Source organism: Musca domestica, unplaced genomic scaffold (genome assembly GCF_030504385.1).
Source record: "Musca domestica strain aabys unplaced genomic scaffold, Musca_domestica.polishedcontigs.V.1.1 68, whole genome shotgun sequence".
NCBI classification, from domain to species: domain Eukaryota; kingdom Metazoa; phylum Arthropoda; class Insecta; order Diptera; family Muscidae; genus Musca; species Musca domestica.
In genome coordinates this window covers 291,905-307,594 of record NW_026712379.1, presented here as the reverse complement: position 1 = coordinate 307,594, position 15,690 = coordinate 291,905, and the positions used below count along the sequence as shown (strand labels likewise).

The following is a 15,690-nucleotide window of genomic DNA, read 5'->3' as shown; positions in this document are numbered from 1 at the left end:
ATTAAAATGCTTTTGTGTTGGTGGTGATGGTGGCAGCAGAGACTTCTTTTCAAATTCTCCTTAGTGACTAAACAGTTGGTGGTTGTAAATTTCATCTTTTAGTTTCAAGTGAAGGAGAGTGGTAATAACATTTGATTTTTTCTTTTTGTTTTTCTTTCATTACTATGATTTACTATGAGATGCAAAAGCTATAATCCTAATAATACTAATTACTGTCGCTATTCCAGTATATTTTGTGAATTTGTTTTTTTTTTATGTAAAAATACTATGAGATCTTATTTAAGCCTTTGGTGAGAAAGACACAAAGAACAAATGACTAGGAGGCCTGAGAGAGTGTAAGTGAATGAGTGCGTGTTTACATTGGACAAGGGAATGTTTTGTTGTCTCATACAAGAATAAAATGATAATGTTTAATATTCTACACGATACATAAATCTATGTACCAATGGGACCATATTCTTAGTATGTATATATAACTACTAGGGGGGAACTCGTAATGCGGTGTGACACAATTATCGAGTCGGTAATGTAACGCAATGCTTTTACGAAAAAATGAAACAGTAGAATATCACGTTTAAAATTCCCTATTTCGGACTCTGAAATTTAGCCACTGGATTTCGAATGCATATTATGTTTTTCATCTTCATCTTGTTTCTCGGAAAATGAAACAGAATCGTTTGACCGTACATCGTCGCTGCATACCCCACTTTCATCGGGCGGCAGCTGTCTTTTGTGGTTAGTTGGAGTCTCTAATGGTTGGTCCGCATCTGTGTTTGTCGCAGTCACTGTAGTACTGGGAATCACTGGAGCACTGCTGTTATTTATTGCATTTGCATTTTGAGCTTCTATCAAGGCTAGAGTAGAGGGACGCACCTTTGTAAATGGGAAATTATTTTGATTTTCCATTTGGGGAGTGTGCACGGCAACAATTTCGGTTTGAGTAGCTGCTGAGTCTTTTTTCTCGCTGCAGTTCGAGTTATTGACTGGATTTGTTGTTTGAGACAATGCCTCGGCCACACCTGCCGTCAAGAGGCGTTTTACATTCTCCTGCGGTAAGTTGCAGAACAATGTGAGGCAATTTAAAATATCCCTCATTGAACCCTGCAGTTGTTGTACCTAAGAAAGAGATAACATTTGCTAACAACAGGATAATTTTGATGGAATATCTACCCTTACCTGATTTGTTAGCATTCCACATGTCTTGGCCAAGTCATTTACCACTGTCGTTGAACTATTATCTAAACATAATGTATTCGGTTGTGTCACTACCATACTGCCAGATGATGTCCCAACGGCTGGTTGGTCTCCGTGGGTAACATCTACATTCGCTGCTGTTGTGTTGGTAGCAGCAACTGTATTTTGCATCGAAGAAACCTTTTTCCAAAGAGCATTAATGGCCTGCATTTGCAACTGCTGAATTTTTCGTTCATTTTCAAGTTGGGCCTTTGTCATTTCCATATCCTTGGTCAGTTTGCTAATTAGTAGTTTGAAATAATTAGATTTGTACTTCCGTTAAAATGTGTTTGCAATCTACTTACTCAATGTATTCATGGGTTCTTCGCTTAAGTAATTTTTCCGCAATATCCTTAGTTTTTTTGCGTGTACGATAACCACGCCATATCTTTTGTATTACCACGGCTGATGATTCAGTGTCTTGACTACAATTCAAACTAGAATTATCCATATTCTGTTTCATCTGTTGGCATCTAGAATGCACAAAAGAAAACAAAATCGTATTGCTGCAATAGTATAATGGTTCATTTGGTTATTACCTCTGAGCGGCTTTGTTGCGTATGGTTTTCAATTTATCCACATTGATGTTATCGCTGTCATCGTCAGAACTGCCACCTGCTGAACAATCATCGGGGGCAGCAACATGCATGGAATTTGTTACAAATTGCCTTGACTTTATCTGATGTTGTTCCATATGTTGTTGCTGATTCAAAAGCATTTTTGTATTGGACATTTGTTGATGAATATTGGAATTGTTGGCGACACTATTAGATTTTCTTGGACTCATTGTTGGACTGCGTTCCGAAGTATTGCGTTTCAAGTGAGGACTTCGCATTTTTGGTGAATTTAAACGATTATCTGTCAATGAATGAAAAAAAAAAAGATTATAAACATTATATATTGAGCCTTGTTGTTTGTCACATTCTTACCTTTATTTTTGTTAGTTTTTGTTTGTTGTATTTGAGTATTAATTGCAGAAACTGTTACCCTCTGGGCCACTGAAGCAGGACAAACATCTGGACTCATAAGTGTCTCGGGTACAGGCACCATTTTTGATGCAGCGGCTAGTGGTCCACCACTTAATGGCTGATTTATGTACGATTGTTCTGTAAACAAGAAATTTGGTTAATTGAAATCATTTATGACGGCTCAAAATCTGGATTTGCGATATGATCAAAATGTTTTAGAATTACCATTATACGGATTTGGAGTAATCGTACGAGGTGTGGACTCCTGTGAATTGTTCATCTTTGCATTTGAGTTGTTGCTATTTGATCCTTCCAAACTTTGTGTCATTATTGAATCGCAGTTCTTGACATTTTCTATAAGTGATGTTGTCATTTGGGTAGCATGATTTGTATTATTAACTAAAAGAAAGACAACTCCAAAATAAACTACTATTTTGTAATTCATAATTTCTATTATATTTACCATCGTTACGATCATTGGCTGTATTGCCATGATAGCTGTTAACCATTGAGTCTGGCGAACCTTGGCGACCACTTAAGCGTGAAACTGAAAATGACAACAAAAGCGGAAAACAAAATAAACAATTTTCCATAATTTGGAAAATAATTACTTACATCTTGGTGATTGTATTCGACTTGCGGGCTTCTTTCGTCCCGAAGATGGAGAATTATTCACCGAAGCATTTGAGTTTTCTGATATTTCTTCCTGCAGTTGGCGTTGATGATGTTGAGCCTTGCTCAGTATCAAACGTAATTTGCGTTCATTTTCATTTTCCAATGCTTTTCCAATCAAAGGGCAAACTGAGCTTAAATATTTTGCCAAGGCTGCCTGCTCTCCCAAACGGAAACTCCTACCTCGCCCTTGACTGTAAAGCCATTCAGCCTTCAGACTGTAATTAAAGTTCATAATTATATTTAAAAAGTAGAGTATATTTACGCCAATATTAACCTCTCAATTGGATCAACCACAAATCCATCGATAACCTTTAAGCTCAAACACCAATTTAGAACAAATGGTCTATGATCAAATCCACTGAAATAAATTAAGTTTTTAGTTTTGCAAGTGGTAGTTTACGAGAGGCTTTTCTTACTCTGCTCCGGCGGTCATCGAAACACAAGGATTTTCGCTTATGGTAAGGCTATTTAAATTATTCAAATGCGCCAGTGTACATATTTCATTTAAGTCACTTATATTATTTTTGGCCAAAGTCAAAACTTCCAAAGACTGAGGTAAGTAGTTGTCACATTGCCTTAAATGTGTCAAACGATTTCCATGCAAATAGAGTTCCTGTAAAAAGAACATAAGTAATTAGTTAATCTTATAAAAAAAATCATTTATAGCTGCAATAAATTAATATACTGTGCGCTTATATCCCATTTTTGAATTGTTTATGTTAGATACCCTAGTCTCCTCCCTATCATAGCTTAATAATAGCTACTGTGTCCACTTATGAATACTTGACATAGTTAACGCGAGACAAAAAATGTTGGCACGGTCACTCCTTTATTTTTTATCGATTGGTTGTTTTTTTCTGATACATTCTACCACCATCATACCAATAGATGCATTTTATAGAATTAGAAATATGTATTACAATAATGAAAACCATTGCATACTTTTAGGCATTTAAGGTAGAATATGTACAATGTTTAAAGATATTGCAAACGGCTCGTGTGATCGATTTTTTTTTCATTCCCAGTATTGAAAATTAGCAGTATGATAGAAACTCAGAAGCACGACCGTTTATATAGTTTCAAAACTTAATAACGATCAGGGATATTCCCTTATCACGCAATGCCCTACAATATAAAATAGTTGTGCAAACCATAGATTCTTTGAATTGCATCCTAATTCAAAGAACTATTAATTTTTATGCTATAATAAACAAAAATCATAAATTTTCATACCTTAAGACATTTCAGAAACGATATATCCGATATGCTGCCAATACTATTCTCGGCCAAATTCAAATATTCCAATTTTGTGTTGGTATTTAAATGTTCGATGTTTTTGATATTATTTCCCTCCAAATTCAAAATTCGCAAGTGGGTGCAATCCTTTAAACCTTCAATTGATAAAATTCCATTGAACGAAAGATTTAATTCTCTCAAGCAATGTAGACGACATATGCCATACATGCGTAGCAATTGATTTTTACTTAAGGAAAGCTACAATAAAAAGAAATGCAAAAAATATTACAGACCGGAAACAATTGTCTCAAGTGTCGACTGCGAGTATGCTTACCTTTTCTATTTTCAAATATGAATCGATATTATCAATTTTCTGTAATTCATTTTCATCTAAGAGAAGAACACGTACATTTTGGGCTTCTTCTTGTTTTGGCACTTTTTTCAGCTGTTTTTTGGACAAGTCCAAAACAATTTTTTCACTTTCCTCTTCACCTGAAAATAACAAACCGACACTGGTATGAGAATGAAGCAAAAAGATGTAGACATTATGGTGATGTATGGACATAAATCCACGCAAGTGATTGCGATATCGACGGTGACGCTTAGCACAAGCCTTGATATTTCTGTGTGCATTATTGTGGCAAAATCGAAAAGGATTTACATTGGTCATTAAAGTCGAAGGGGAGGGAGGGAAAGTAGACATGTGACGTCATGATACCTAGTTAATTTTTTCTTAATGGCAAGGAGCATGCAAAGTGGCCCATATATATTTACTAATTCATATAATTAGTAATTAGTACGAGAACAAGTATACTATATCCACTGTTTGGCTTGGAATGTATTTAATTTTACTGATGGAATTTTCTTCAATACACATTTATTTATTTGCTCCCATTCCAATAAGATTTTCACACAAATTCCATTGAGTAGTTTCTACAATATTTTAGTTTTTATTCTTGTCCTATGGAACTTACTCATTTCTCCCTTTCTCAAATTATTAAAAAACTGATGTTCGTAGTATAGCAGCCTAGTCCTGTCTGCGTTCCTAAATGACCAGCCGGTCACAATTTATTCTTTCTATATACTTGAGAAAAATCGATGTTCGTCCTTTTTGTGGTGTGATTATTTTAGCCCGAAAAACTCTTCACATTCATTCACTTTTCGCTTAAATTTATGTTTTTTTTATAAACCCTAATTTTTAAACTTTAATTTGCCCGTGGTAAGTAGAAAAAGAGTTTAAGAATTGAATAAATAAACAATTTTATTTGACCAGCAAAAAATCCTTTAATTGTTTAGGCTGCAGCTCCTAGTGATTGAAAAAAATATTTTCGATTGTACCTCCACATCTAAAAATCGTTATCGAGAAAATAAAAGAACGAGCGAATTGGGGAGAATGAAAAGGAGCGAATTAGGGTTGTATAAGCTTTGTTCCCTTATTGTTTTATAGAAAGTTTCTGCAATGGAGCGGAATGTTAATGGCCTGCAATATAATAAAGGGAAATCGATTATCTTGCAGTTCTGGAATAGACCAAATGTGTTCGCCATGGCAAAATTATATGCCTTGTTCCAGATCTGCAAGAATGTAAAAAAAAATTAATGAAATTTTTCTCCTTTGACATGTATACTTATGTGCTCTGTGCTCAGTAACCGCAAGAATCTACTAGTTTTGAAATTTGTCGATATTATAAAGAAAAAATCGGCTATCGTATTAAACATTCTTAAAGTTTTGGAAACGAGCAGAAATTTAATTTGGGGTTGTAGTAATCATAAGCCTTAAAGTGCGTCTATATACAATTTTATCCTCATTATCTGAAATGATTGTCATAATTCAATTGTATTCAACTACATTTACTATACGATAATATACCTTCTTACGACCAGCATATTAACGTAATGTCATGCAGTTCAGGAATATGTCAAATGTATTCGTCATGGCAAAAATGTATGTTTTGTTTCAGAATTGCAAGAATGTAAACATTTTTTAATGAAAATTTTCTCCCACAAAATGTAAACACATGCTCAGTGATTTCCACAGACGGACGCACATCGCTAAATCAATATAGAATTTTGTGCTGATCAAGAATATATATACTTTTTGGGGTCTAAAATGTACATTTCGAGGCGTTACAAATATAATGGCACACTTAATATTCCCTCCATGCTATGTTGTAGGGTATAAAAATTGCAAAACTAGAAGAGAACAAAACAATTATTGCCCTGCTCCCGAACCTGCAAGAACCAGCTAGTTTTGCGATACGCTAGATAATATATTCGTATATTTTATGTTTCCTAAAATTGTAAAATGTAGAATACTTTATATATGTATGCTGTTTTGTTTCAACTTGAAAGGGGTGTTGCCTTTTCCACGATTTTCTAGCGATTGCTTGAAGTGTTGAGAGATTAGGACCAACAGCTAACAACTATACATTCAGGGGAATGATGGTAAAGCATTAACATTAAATATTTTAAAAACTATTCTTCTGCATTTTCAATTTAATAATCCAAATTCCAAAATTGTGTATTTTTTCCTCCAATTTTATCTTTCATTTAACCATTTTCATTATTTTGTATTTTTTTGTTTTTAAATTCAGTTGGAGAGTCGCTTGTCAAAAAAAAATTGTCGTTACAAAAATAACAAATAACACCTTTGTTCCAGTTTTCTGTCGAAATTCCAACTCGAGGACAAAACAACAACAACAACATTGTAGTTTTCATTAATAATTTTCAATCTTCCCAAAATTTTTTAAAATTTCATTAAATTTTCCTATTTTGTATTTTTAAATGTCATAATTTATTTTTTCGATAAATGCTCTCATTTGTTAGGGGTGACCATGGTACAATAAGGAGGCAGAACAGCTTCGTAAAACTACAGAAATACAGCCCTGAGTTTATGCCCGCTTCCTGTCAGAATTATTCAAACTTATATCCAACAAGTTGTTTTCATTTATTTGATATTTTTTGTTCATTTTTAAAATTAGTTAAATAGCGCGAAAGATGAATGAAATGCCTGGATGTTCTCTTAAAAATATGATCCTAAGTGCTCAATCTTTCAATTCCGTGATAAACATGTTTAATATCATTAATGTACGCCACGCAATTTAAGATTCTTCCAATCATTGATTTTGAAAATATTTTGTTTTTATTTTTCAAAACAATAAATACATACACAAAATTGGCAGAAGTCTACCTTAAATTTTTATTGTACCATGGGGATTACACACATTTCACCTTAGTTCTGAGAGTGATCCTAATGGAACAAAGAACAAAAATCTTTGTTCGCTCAGTAAATTTGGTGTGGGGAATTAGGTAGATATTTCTTAATTAATAGTGGAACAAGGAAAAGAGAGCGAATCACGTGCCATGTGAACTTATGTGGCGTTTCCACTGCACTTGATTCGCTCTCTATTCGTTGTTTGACCCTTAACTATGAAAAAACTACCTAATTCTTCACACAAAATTTCCTGAGCGAACACTCATATTTGTACGTTGTTCAAATCAAATCACTCTCAGAACAACGAAAAAATATGTCCCATCCCTAACAAATGAGAGCATTTATCGAACAAATAAATTATGACTTTTAAAAATTATAAATAGAAAAATTTAATGAAATTTTAATGATTTTTGGGAAGACTGAAAATTATGAATGAAAACTACAATGTTGAATGGCGTATGTACATTCAAACGAAAGTAAATTTTGCTTTCTCTCTCATTCGAGGTACGCATTTGGTCCACGAGTTAAAATTTCTACAGAAAACTGCAAACAAAATAGTCAATATTTTCAAAATGTTTCTATCGGCAGAAAAAATGTTTGACAAGTGTCTCTTCAGCAGAATTTAAAAATGGAAAAACACAAAAATATGTTCAAAATGTCAACATTTACACAAAAAGTTGAAAACGTGAATGAAAATTGTAAAATTAATGATATAATAAATCTTTGGGAGAAAAACAATAATTTCTTCTATTCATATTAGTGAGAATTTCATGTATTTTCGTATACATACCCTTTAAAATCAACAAACAATTTTTTTGAAAAAAGGAATTATTTTACTATGAATTACGAATCGTGCCGTATGAACGGGTTAATTCATGTACCTAATTCTGAGAGCGAACAACGTTGTTCGGTTTCCAATGGAAACATGCTATTAGCATAACTTGTAAATTCTGCCATTCTTTAGCTTTGTTTCATCTTTTGTTCTCTTCCAGAACGTGCTAGAATTTATAAGATTTACAATTTTTTTCGATATCACAATGGGAAAATCGATTATCGTAGTATATATTTTTTCATTCATTGCTCTTCTGGAACAGACTATTAATTCTCAGAGCGTTGTTGGAATCCTGGTGAGAACGTTGTATTACTAGATGCATGATATTGTTCGATTGTCCGCATTCACAGAAGAAATTATCGATACTATAATAGCGAAATCGATTGTTTGCCAATTTCGGCGGCAGATATTTGTTTACATTCCGGAATTAATTTCACAAGGACTGTATTTCACTTCACACGAAGCACCAGGAAAAAAACTGTAGATAAACCTGAAACTAATATCTGAATACATTTATTAAGCGAATTACATATATTACAAAACAATTCAAGTTTTTAGAAAATATGGCATTTGAAGCAAGAACACACGTAAATGGCAATATGCTTAGACAATTTGCTGGCCAAAATGTCAGCATAATGTTGTGTGTTGATAGTGAAGCCGGCACAAACTTAATAGGTACCAGTACTGATGATCAAAAAGTTACCGTTCAGCTCTCGGATTCCGTTGGAGCATCAAAAGGCGATTGGATTGAGGTAATTGGCAAAGCAATGGGATCCACAAGTGTAAAAGCTAAAGAAGTAAGTGTAGTGTTTGAGTTTTTAGATATCATTAGAGAATGGATGTACATTTTGAGTTTTTTTTCAGGCCATACTATTCGGAGGCGAAAACATTGATTTCGACAAAGAAGGCTACAACATGATGGTCCTGTTTATGAACAATTGCAAAGAGATTTATCGTAGCGGCTGATAAATCCATTTGTTTGACATTAACTTAAATTGAATTGAATAATTATATTAAAGTATTTAAGATTATTTTTATATGTATTGATCAAGTTTATTGCATCCGAAATATAAATTGTTTATTCTATTGCCAATACAATGTTAATAATATACGTTTATTTATTTTGATGGAATACTGCCGCCTTGTACAACTCATTAATACTGTGTGGCAAACGTTCCAAATCCTCCATGAGAGACATTTCTTCCCTAAGACTGTTCATACACATGCGTCTTAACTTTCGTATCATGGGATTAATGACTTTGGAGTTCACAATTTCATCGGCAGTAATGGTGAATGCGTCTTGTGCAGGATTATTGGGAAACTGTTGTTGAGATATTGTCACGTTTTCGTTATCATCACCAAGAGTTGTGCAATGCTCACATTGTGCCGAAGGTTTTGTAACGTTAACGGTTGATTTATTACTTTGTTCACAGTTTTCGGCATCGGTTTGTATAGCATCAAACTTCTTTAGAGTCTCAGCAATATCTTCTTCTAGTTTACACTGTGATCTGACGAATTTTTTAAGGTCGTGTGAACTTCGGCGACTAATAACCGTTTTCGGCGACATTCGACTTTTCTCGCTGCCCTCAGAACCAATGCATATTCCACCAATAGTTGATCCAGTTTCATGTGTTTTGTGTTTGTCACCCGCTTTAATTTCAGTAGGTTGTGTGACACAGGCATTGGTAACATGGCATTGGCATGACGAAAGAGGAGCGTGTGTTTCGTAAGCGGAATCATTTGCACAGTAACGGTTTTTAGTCCAAGGAACAAAATTATTAGAAGGGTCTTTATAATAGCTTGAATGGAAACGATTATCACATAAGAAACGGTCGGCATCACCACCACTGGTCATAGCTCTTTCCATTTGAAGTCGCCTAAGATTGTCTTCATGACTGTTAGGATCCAACATCTTGGCTTTCATTAGCATTTCTTCACGATTATGCTTGGAAAGATATTCAGCATCATGATCGTCAAATTTGTGTCTGTTCATCTTCATTGGGTTTTGAGAGCAAAACAATGAGTACTCCTTATAAAAAGAAAGAAACTAAATGCTGTTTTCATGTTTGGCTTCATTTTGGTAAATTTGTGTCAGTTACTTACTTGCTTTAATTTAGGATTATCGTACATGTATTGAGAAAATTTATTAAATTCCCTTCCCTCTTCGTGCATTCTACGATATTCTGTACGTGTTTAAACAATTTTTTATTTTTTATTCTAATTGTTCTATTTTACAAACGATATTGACAATGATCAGAAAATATATTTAAATAAATTTCCTTTTTAAAGATTAAAATATCTATGCCGGGTATGATAATTTTTTTATTTTTATTCCCTCCACCTTGGAAAGGAGGGTATATTAACTTCGTCATTCCGCTCGTAACATCCCTAAATATTCATCGTAGACCCTATAAAGTAAATATATTCATAACCAGCATAAAATTCTAAGTCTATTTAACGCTCTCCGACTGTCTGTCTGTATGTTGAAATCACGATACAGCCCACATTATTTGACGTAGAGCGTCAAAATTTAGCAGAACAATTTGTATTGTGCCTAGTATAGTTGGTATTGAAAATGAGATATGTATCGGTCCACGTTTTGGCATAGCCCCCATATAACGGTACCTTTCGATATTCGGTATCTTGTTGATTTTTGCCACTTTTTCTAGGGATTTGTGTAAAAATTGATTTTTGTAGGTCATAATGAGTTCTACCTCGTGTGGCGAAACATTGTATGTAAGAGGTCCACGTTTTGGCATAGCCCCCATACAAGTGTACCTTCCGTTATATATATAATAGTACCTGCCGATATTCGATATTGTGATAAAAGTTGGCATTCTTCTGTTCCAGTACTGCAAGAATGTAAAAGTTTTTACAATGATAACCGATTTTCTCTTTACGATATCGAAAAAAAAACTGCAACACTAGCAGATTCTTGCAGGTTCTGGAACAGACCAATTTTTAGTTCATAATGGGATCTGGACCCGTGGCAGAACATCGAATATTCAGTTCCACGATTTCCTATAGCGCATATAACGATACGCACCGATATTCTGTATTTTGATAATCCTAGTCACATTTACCCATAAAATTGTTTAAAATTTGGTATTTTAGAAGATTTGATAGATGCCAATCCTTGAAGAATAAAATTGTCTATAGAGGTTCCCGTTTTGGTATGGCCCCATATAACGGCCTCACTCACTTTACGGTTTTTTGATAAGTTTAACTGCATTATGCAAAAGGTCTTACTGGTATATGAAGCTCCCATATATATTTTCGGCCCATTTCACAAATTTGATGCACCAAACTCGGTATGTACCTCCAATTTCAATGAAATATGGAATGTGTAACGGAATTTAAAAGAAACATACATTTGGCGAATTATATTGAAATCGATTCAGATTTAGATATAGCTCCCATATATATTTTCGGCCGATTTAACATATTTGATGCACCAAACACGTATGTCCGATTCCAATGAAACTCGTCGTCGATTAAATTTGGTACAAAAATAAATTTATCAAATTATATTCAAATCGGTTCGGATATGGATATCTATTTTCGGGCGAGTTTTCATGTTTGATGCACCCAACGATATGTATGTCCGATTCCAAAAAAAATTCGGACAGAAAGACCAAATTTAATACCAAAAAAATTTGTCAAATAATATTGAAATCGGTTGAGGTTTGGGTATAGCTCTCATATATACCGCGTGAGATAAAAAAAACTGCAACCAACTTCAGACTGTGGTCATTTCTAAGCCACTTTCTAAGCCACTTATTCCAGTGACAGCTAATCATATTGTTTACAAGCGTTTGGTGAGAATTTTTCAGAAAAAAAGTTATTCGTGATGGAATTTAAGCGTAATAGTGTGATTTCTTTATATTTGGCTGGAAAATCACAAGTGGCTATCATTAGAGCACTCCATCATTTAAATGTGAATAAATGTTTTGTGTCTCGTACCATCTCTCGTTACCGTGATACTGGTAGCGTAGCCCGACGTCAAGGAAGTGGACTGAAGAAAACAGCACCATCAGCAGAAATGGTTCGAAAAGTAAAGAAGCGACTTGATCGAAAAATGGATTGTGAGCTGAACATATCGCAATATTCCATTCGGCAAATAATGAAAAATGAGCTCGGGAAAGGTAAAGCCATTGAAATTCCAAAAAGTGCAAGAACTCACACCACAACAGAAAGAAACCATTAAAGAAAATCCTAAAGTCATGTCACCACTTTGCTAATTTAGTAGAGCTCCACATAACAATTAAAAGTTTTTATGGGAGAATTCAATCATACACGCTATGATTATGATTATAATTTAAAGTTCAAGAGACTAAATATGCCGAAGCTTTTGTATCTTTTATATTCGGACTTGTATTGCCCATTTGATATATATGGGAGCTATATCCAAATCTGAACCGATCTTGATAAAATTTGGATAAGATATTTATGAGCTGTATTTCGTATATTTCCCTGAATATCGTTGTTACGGAGTGCATATTACGGCTGTGGGTAACAAATATAACAAATCGGATGAACAGTATATATGGGAGCTATAACTATATCTGAACCGATCTTCACCAAATTTGACATACTAGATTCTAGACTCAATTCGGTCGTAAGTGCTAAATTTCATATTAAACGTTTGGTGAACAATAAAATGTAAATCGGAGATATATCCAAATCCGAACCGATCTCGATAAAATTTAGCAAAGGTATTTCTGAGCTGTATTTTATATATTTCCCCAAATATTGTTGTTACAGAGTGCATATTACGGCTGCGGAGGACTAAAATAACAAATCGGATGAACAATATAATTGGAGCTATAGCTATATCTGAATCGATTTCGATCAAATTCGGCATTCCATACTATTCGGGCTGATATTACACGTTTGGTGCACAATAAAAGGCAAATCGGACGAAGATATATATGGGAGACATATCTAAATTTTTACCGATTATCTCCAATTTCAATAGGATTCGTCCTTGGGCCAAACAAATGATTTGTGCAAAATTTCATCTGGAACGGCTAATAAATGCGAACTGTACTTTGTTCACAAAAATACATGGACAGACTAACGGACGGACAGACAGACGGACGGACGGACGGACATGCATAAATCGACTCAGAATATGATTCTATGCAGATCATCAAAAGGAACTATGGATCTATCTCGTTTCCTTTTACATGTTACAAATAAATGCACAAAGACATAATACACTGACCACCTTGTGGTGTAGGGTATAAATAAACTCAAATGAGCTAAAGAGTTGCTTCGCTTGGCCGAAAGTGGTGAACTGCCGAATTTGGTTTTCTCCGATGAGAAAACATTCGTTGTCCAGTAGTTTGTAAACAAACAAAATAATAGTGTTTACTTGCCAAAGAGGTCAGCTGAAAATGTGCACCTTCGATTGGCCACCAGAAGTCAAGCGCTGGCCATGGTGATGGTGTGGGCCGCTATAACTGCCGATGGTCGCTCTTCGCTCGTATTAATCGACCTTGACATCAGAATAAATGCCGAATATTATCGCGAAAATATTCTGGAGGGTGTATTAAAGCCTTGGGCACGCAAACATTTTGGTCGACGACCTTGGACATTCCAACAGGACTCAGTAGTTACAATGAGGTTCCTCGCTTTATTCCCAGCGCACAATGGCCACCAAAATCTCCGGATACAAATTCATTGGACTATTGTGTCTGGAGTATTTTGGAAAGCAAGGTTGGCACTAAAAGTGTCGATCACCTCTAGCAAGCGCTTCGCCGCAGCTCCTTTGGTATTAGGCTAACAGTAAAAAACTACACAACATTTTAATTGGCGACACGATTATTATGGGGAAGTGCTACCTCGAGTTTACTAATTGCAAAAGAAATGCCATTCAACTTCAAAAGATTGCAGTTTCCTGCATCCTAGGCTTTTGCTATGAAATTAATAAATACGAAGGACAAACTCTTCGTGTATGCGGACTAAATTTGACATGTTCCTGCTTTTTTCATGGTCAGCTGTTCCTGGCATATTCACGCGTTGGTAGACCGAGCTATTTGTTTGTTTACGCATTAAAGTATTCCAATATTTTTTTAATTTTTGAATTTATTATTTATATTTTTTTAAACCAACAAATATTCGTATTTAAAATTTTGAATGAGTATAAAATCAAAAGGAGTAGTGAAGCGCATCGGGTTCATTTAGTAATATATAAAATGAATCGTAATATATAAAACGAGTCTTGCTTAGGCTTTCGCAATTGTCAGACGTGCAAACTAACTATCGCTCTCTAGAAGTTGCTTACTCGTTAATAAAAAAAAAAAAAAAAAAAATCCAAAACGAAATCTGTCCCATTGCTTGGATGATGAAGTCGGCATGTCTTCATCTAAAATTGCTAAAACTGGGACCAGACGAAACCGTTGGACTCCCTTACAACTCTTAGACAATGATGATGACAATTCAATAACTGCCATGAACAGTGAACAGCCCCAAAGCGGCCAAAATAATAAAATTTCACCCATTAAAGTTTTAACTAAAAACAGTGATATTATAATCAACTTGCTTAATGATAGAAAGATTGATGATTTCTTAGTTAAAAAAATATCAATTGGTTTAAAAATTTTGTGTAATACAATAACAACATATAACAAAGTGATTGCGGTTTTGCAGGAAAAAAAACTATCAATACTTCACACATGATCACAAAAACAACAAACCATTTAAAGTTGTCATTCACAGACTAGATAATAAAACAAGCACAGAAGTTAAAAATGAGTTAATATCTCTCGGACTAAAGTGCATTGACGTTAAAGAAGTGAAACGTACTTATGAAAAATATGTTGATACTCTTTACATTGTCCACCTTGAAAGAGGCAGTGTGAAACTACATGAATTGAGAAAAAATATTCGATCTCTTTTCAAAATTATTATTACATGGGACTACCAAAGGCGTATTAAAAACAAAACGGTTCAATGTCGAAAATGTCAAATGCATGGTCATGGAGAGAAAGGTTGTCATGTTGCATTGAGTTCAACACTAACAATGAGAACTTTCCTCCACTATGCAAGTCTGCTAATAAACCTGTTGTTGTAAACAACTGGAAGCATGTCAACAACAATGATGCCTCTTCACATAATCAATTTCCCGTTGCGGCTGGCAGTACTCTATTCTCTGAGCAAGAATTTTTGCAATTGACATCTGAAATGATCTCCAAACTTGGTCCCTGCACTACCAGAGAACAACAATTTAATGTAGTAGCTGAACTAGCCTTTAAATTTGTTTACAATAATAGTCATAAATGAATTATTCTAACTTAAATATAATATTTTGGAACTCTAGAAGTATCCGAAACAAAATCGTTGAATTAACACATTTTATAGTTTCTAACCATGTTGATATTTGTTGTTTATCAGAGACTTGGTTGAATGACAGTGACGGTTTCAATATTCCCAACTACAAATATGTTAGAAAAGACAGAGTTGGGCAAGCTGGCGGAGGTGTGGCCATAATCATTAAAAATAATATTGAGTTTAAAATTGTCCAAAGTATA

The 15,690-nt window shown here is 34.4% G+C and overlaps 3 protein-coding genes across 4 annotated transcripts; 1 reads left to right on the top strand and 2 right to left on the bottom strand.

Moving 5' to 3' along the window:
* Positions 1-239: 239 nt before the first annotated feature.
* LOC131805947 (centrosomal protein of 97 kDa-like) lies at positions 240-5,426 on the bottom strand. Its single transcript, XM_059129753.1, has 13 exons — positions 5,087-5,426; positions 4,447-4,604; positions 4,110-4,370; positions 3,293-3,489; positions 3,151-3,234; positions 2,817-3,091; positions 2,665-2,748; positions 2,427-2,600; positions 2,163-2,339; positions 1,773-2,091; positions 1,539-1,706; positions 1,177-1,474; positions 240-1,116 (listed from the first exon to the last, which is right to left on the bottom strand). The coding sequence occupies exons 1-13, from the start codon at positions 5,088-5,090 to the stop codon at positions 604-606; spliced, it is 2,712 nt and encodes a 903-aa protein (XP_058985736.1). The 5' UTR covers positions 5,091-5,426; the 3' UTR covers positions 240-603.
* Positions 5,427-8,506: 3,080 nt separating this feature from the next.
* Positions 8,507-9,262, top strand: LOC101895165 (uncharacterized). 2 transcript variants are annotated; one of them, XM_011297146.3, is made up of 3 exons: positions 8,507-8,635; positions 8,707-8,952; positions 9,020-9,262. In XM_011297146.3, the coding sequence occupies exons 2-3, from the start codon at positions 8,719-8,721 to the stop codon at positions 9,119-9,121; spliced, it is 336 nt and encodes a 111-aa protein (XP_011295448.1). In that variant the 5' UTR covers positions 8,507-8,635; positions 8,707-8,718; the 3' UTR covers positions 9,122-9,262. The 2 variants fall into 2 exon arrangements, with proteins under 2 accessions (XP_011295448.1, XP_005190714.1); XM_005190657.4 differs by having other exon boundaries at positions 8,544-8,952.
* Positions 9,263-9,269: 7 nt separating this feature from the next.
* Positions 9,270-10,085, bottom strand: LOC131805955 (uncharacterized). The gene has a single exon (XM_059129766.1). It carries the CDS (start codon positions 10,083-10,085, stop codon positions 9,270-9,272), a length of 816 nt encoding a protein of 271 aa, XP_058985749.1.
* Positions 10,086-15,690: the final 5,605 nt, after the last annotated feature.

Excerpts from the sequence above, each read along its gene's own strand:
- LOC131805947 (XM_059129753.1), bottom strand. Across the intron at positions 2,749-2,816 it reads TCGAATACAATCACCAAGAT|TTTCACGCTTAAGTGGTCGC; the intron begins GTAAGTAATTAT and ends TGTCATTTTCAG. Across the intron at positions 1,475-1,538 it reads AGAACCCATGAATACATTGA|CAAACTGACCAAGGATATGG; the intron begins GTAAGTAGATTG and ends ACTACTAATTAG.
- LOC101895165 (XM_011297146.3), top strand. The coding sequence starts at position 8,719 with ATGGCATTTGAAGCAAGAACACACGTAAATGGCAATATGCTTAGACAA. Across the intron at positions 8,953-9,019 it reads CAAGTGTAAAAGCTAAAGAA|GCCATACTATTCGGAGGCGA; the intron begins GTAAGTGTAGTG and ends GTTTTTTTTCAG.
- LOC131805955 (XM_059129766.1), bottom strand. The coding sequence starts at position 10,085 with ATGCTAATGAAAGCCAAGATGTTGGATCCTAACAGTCATGAAGACAAT.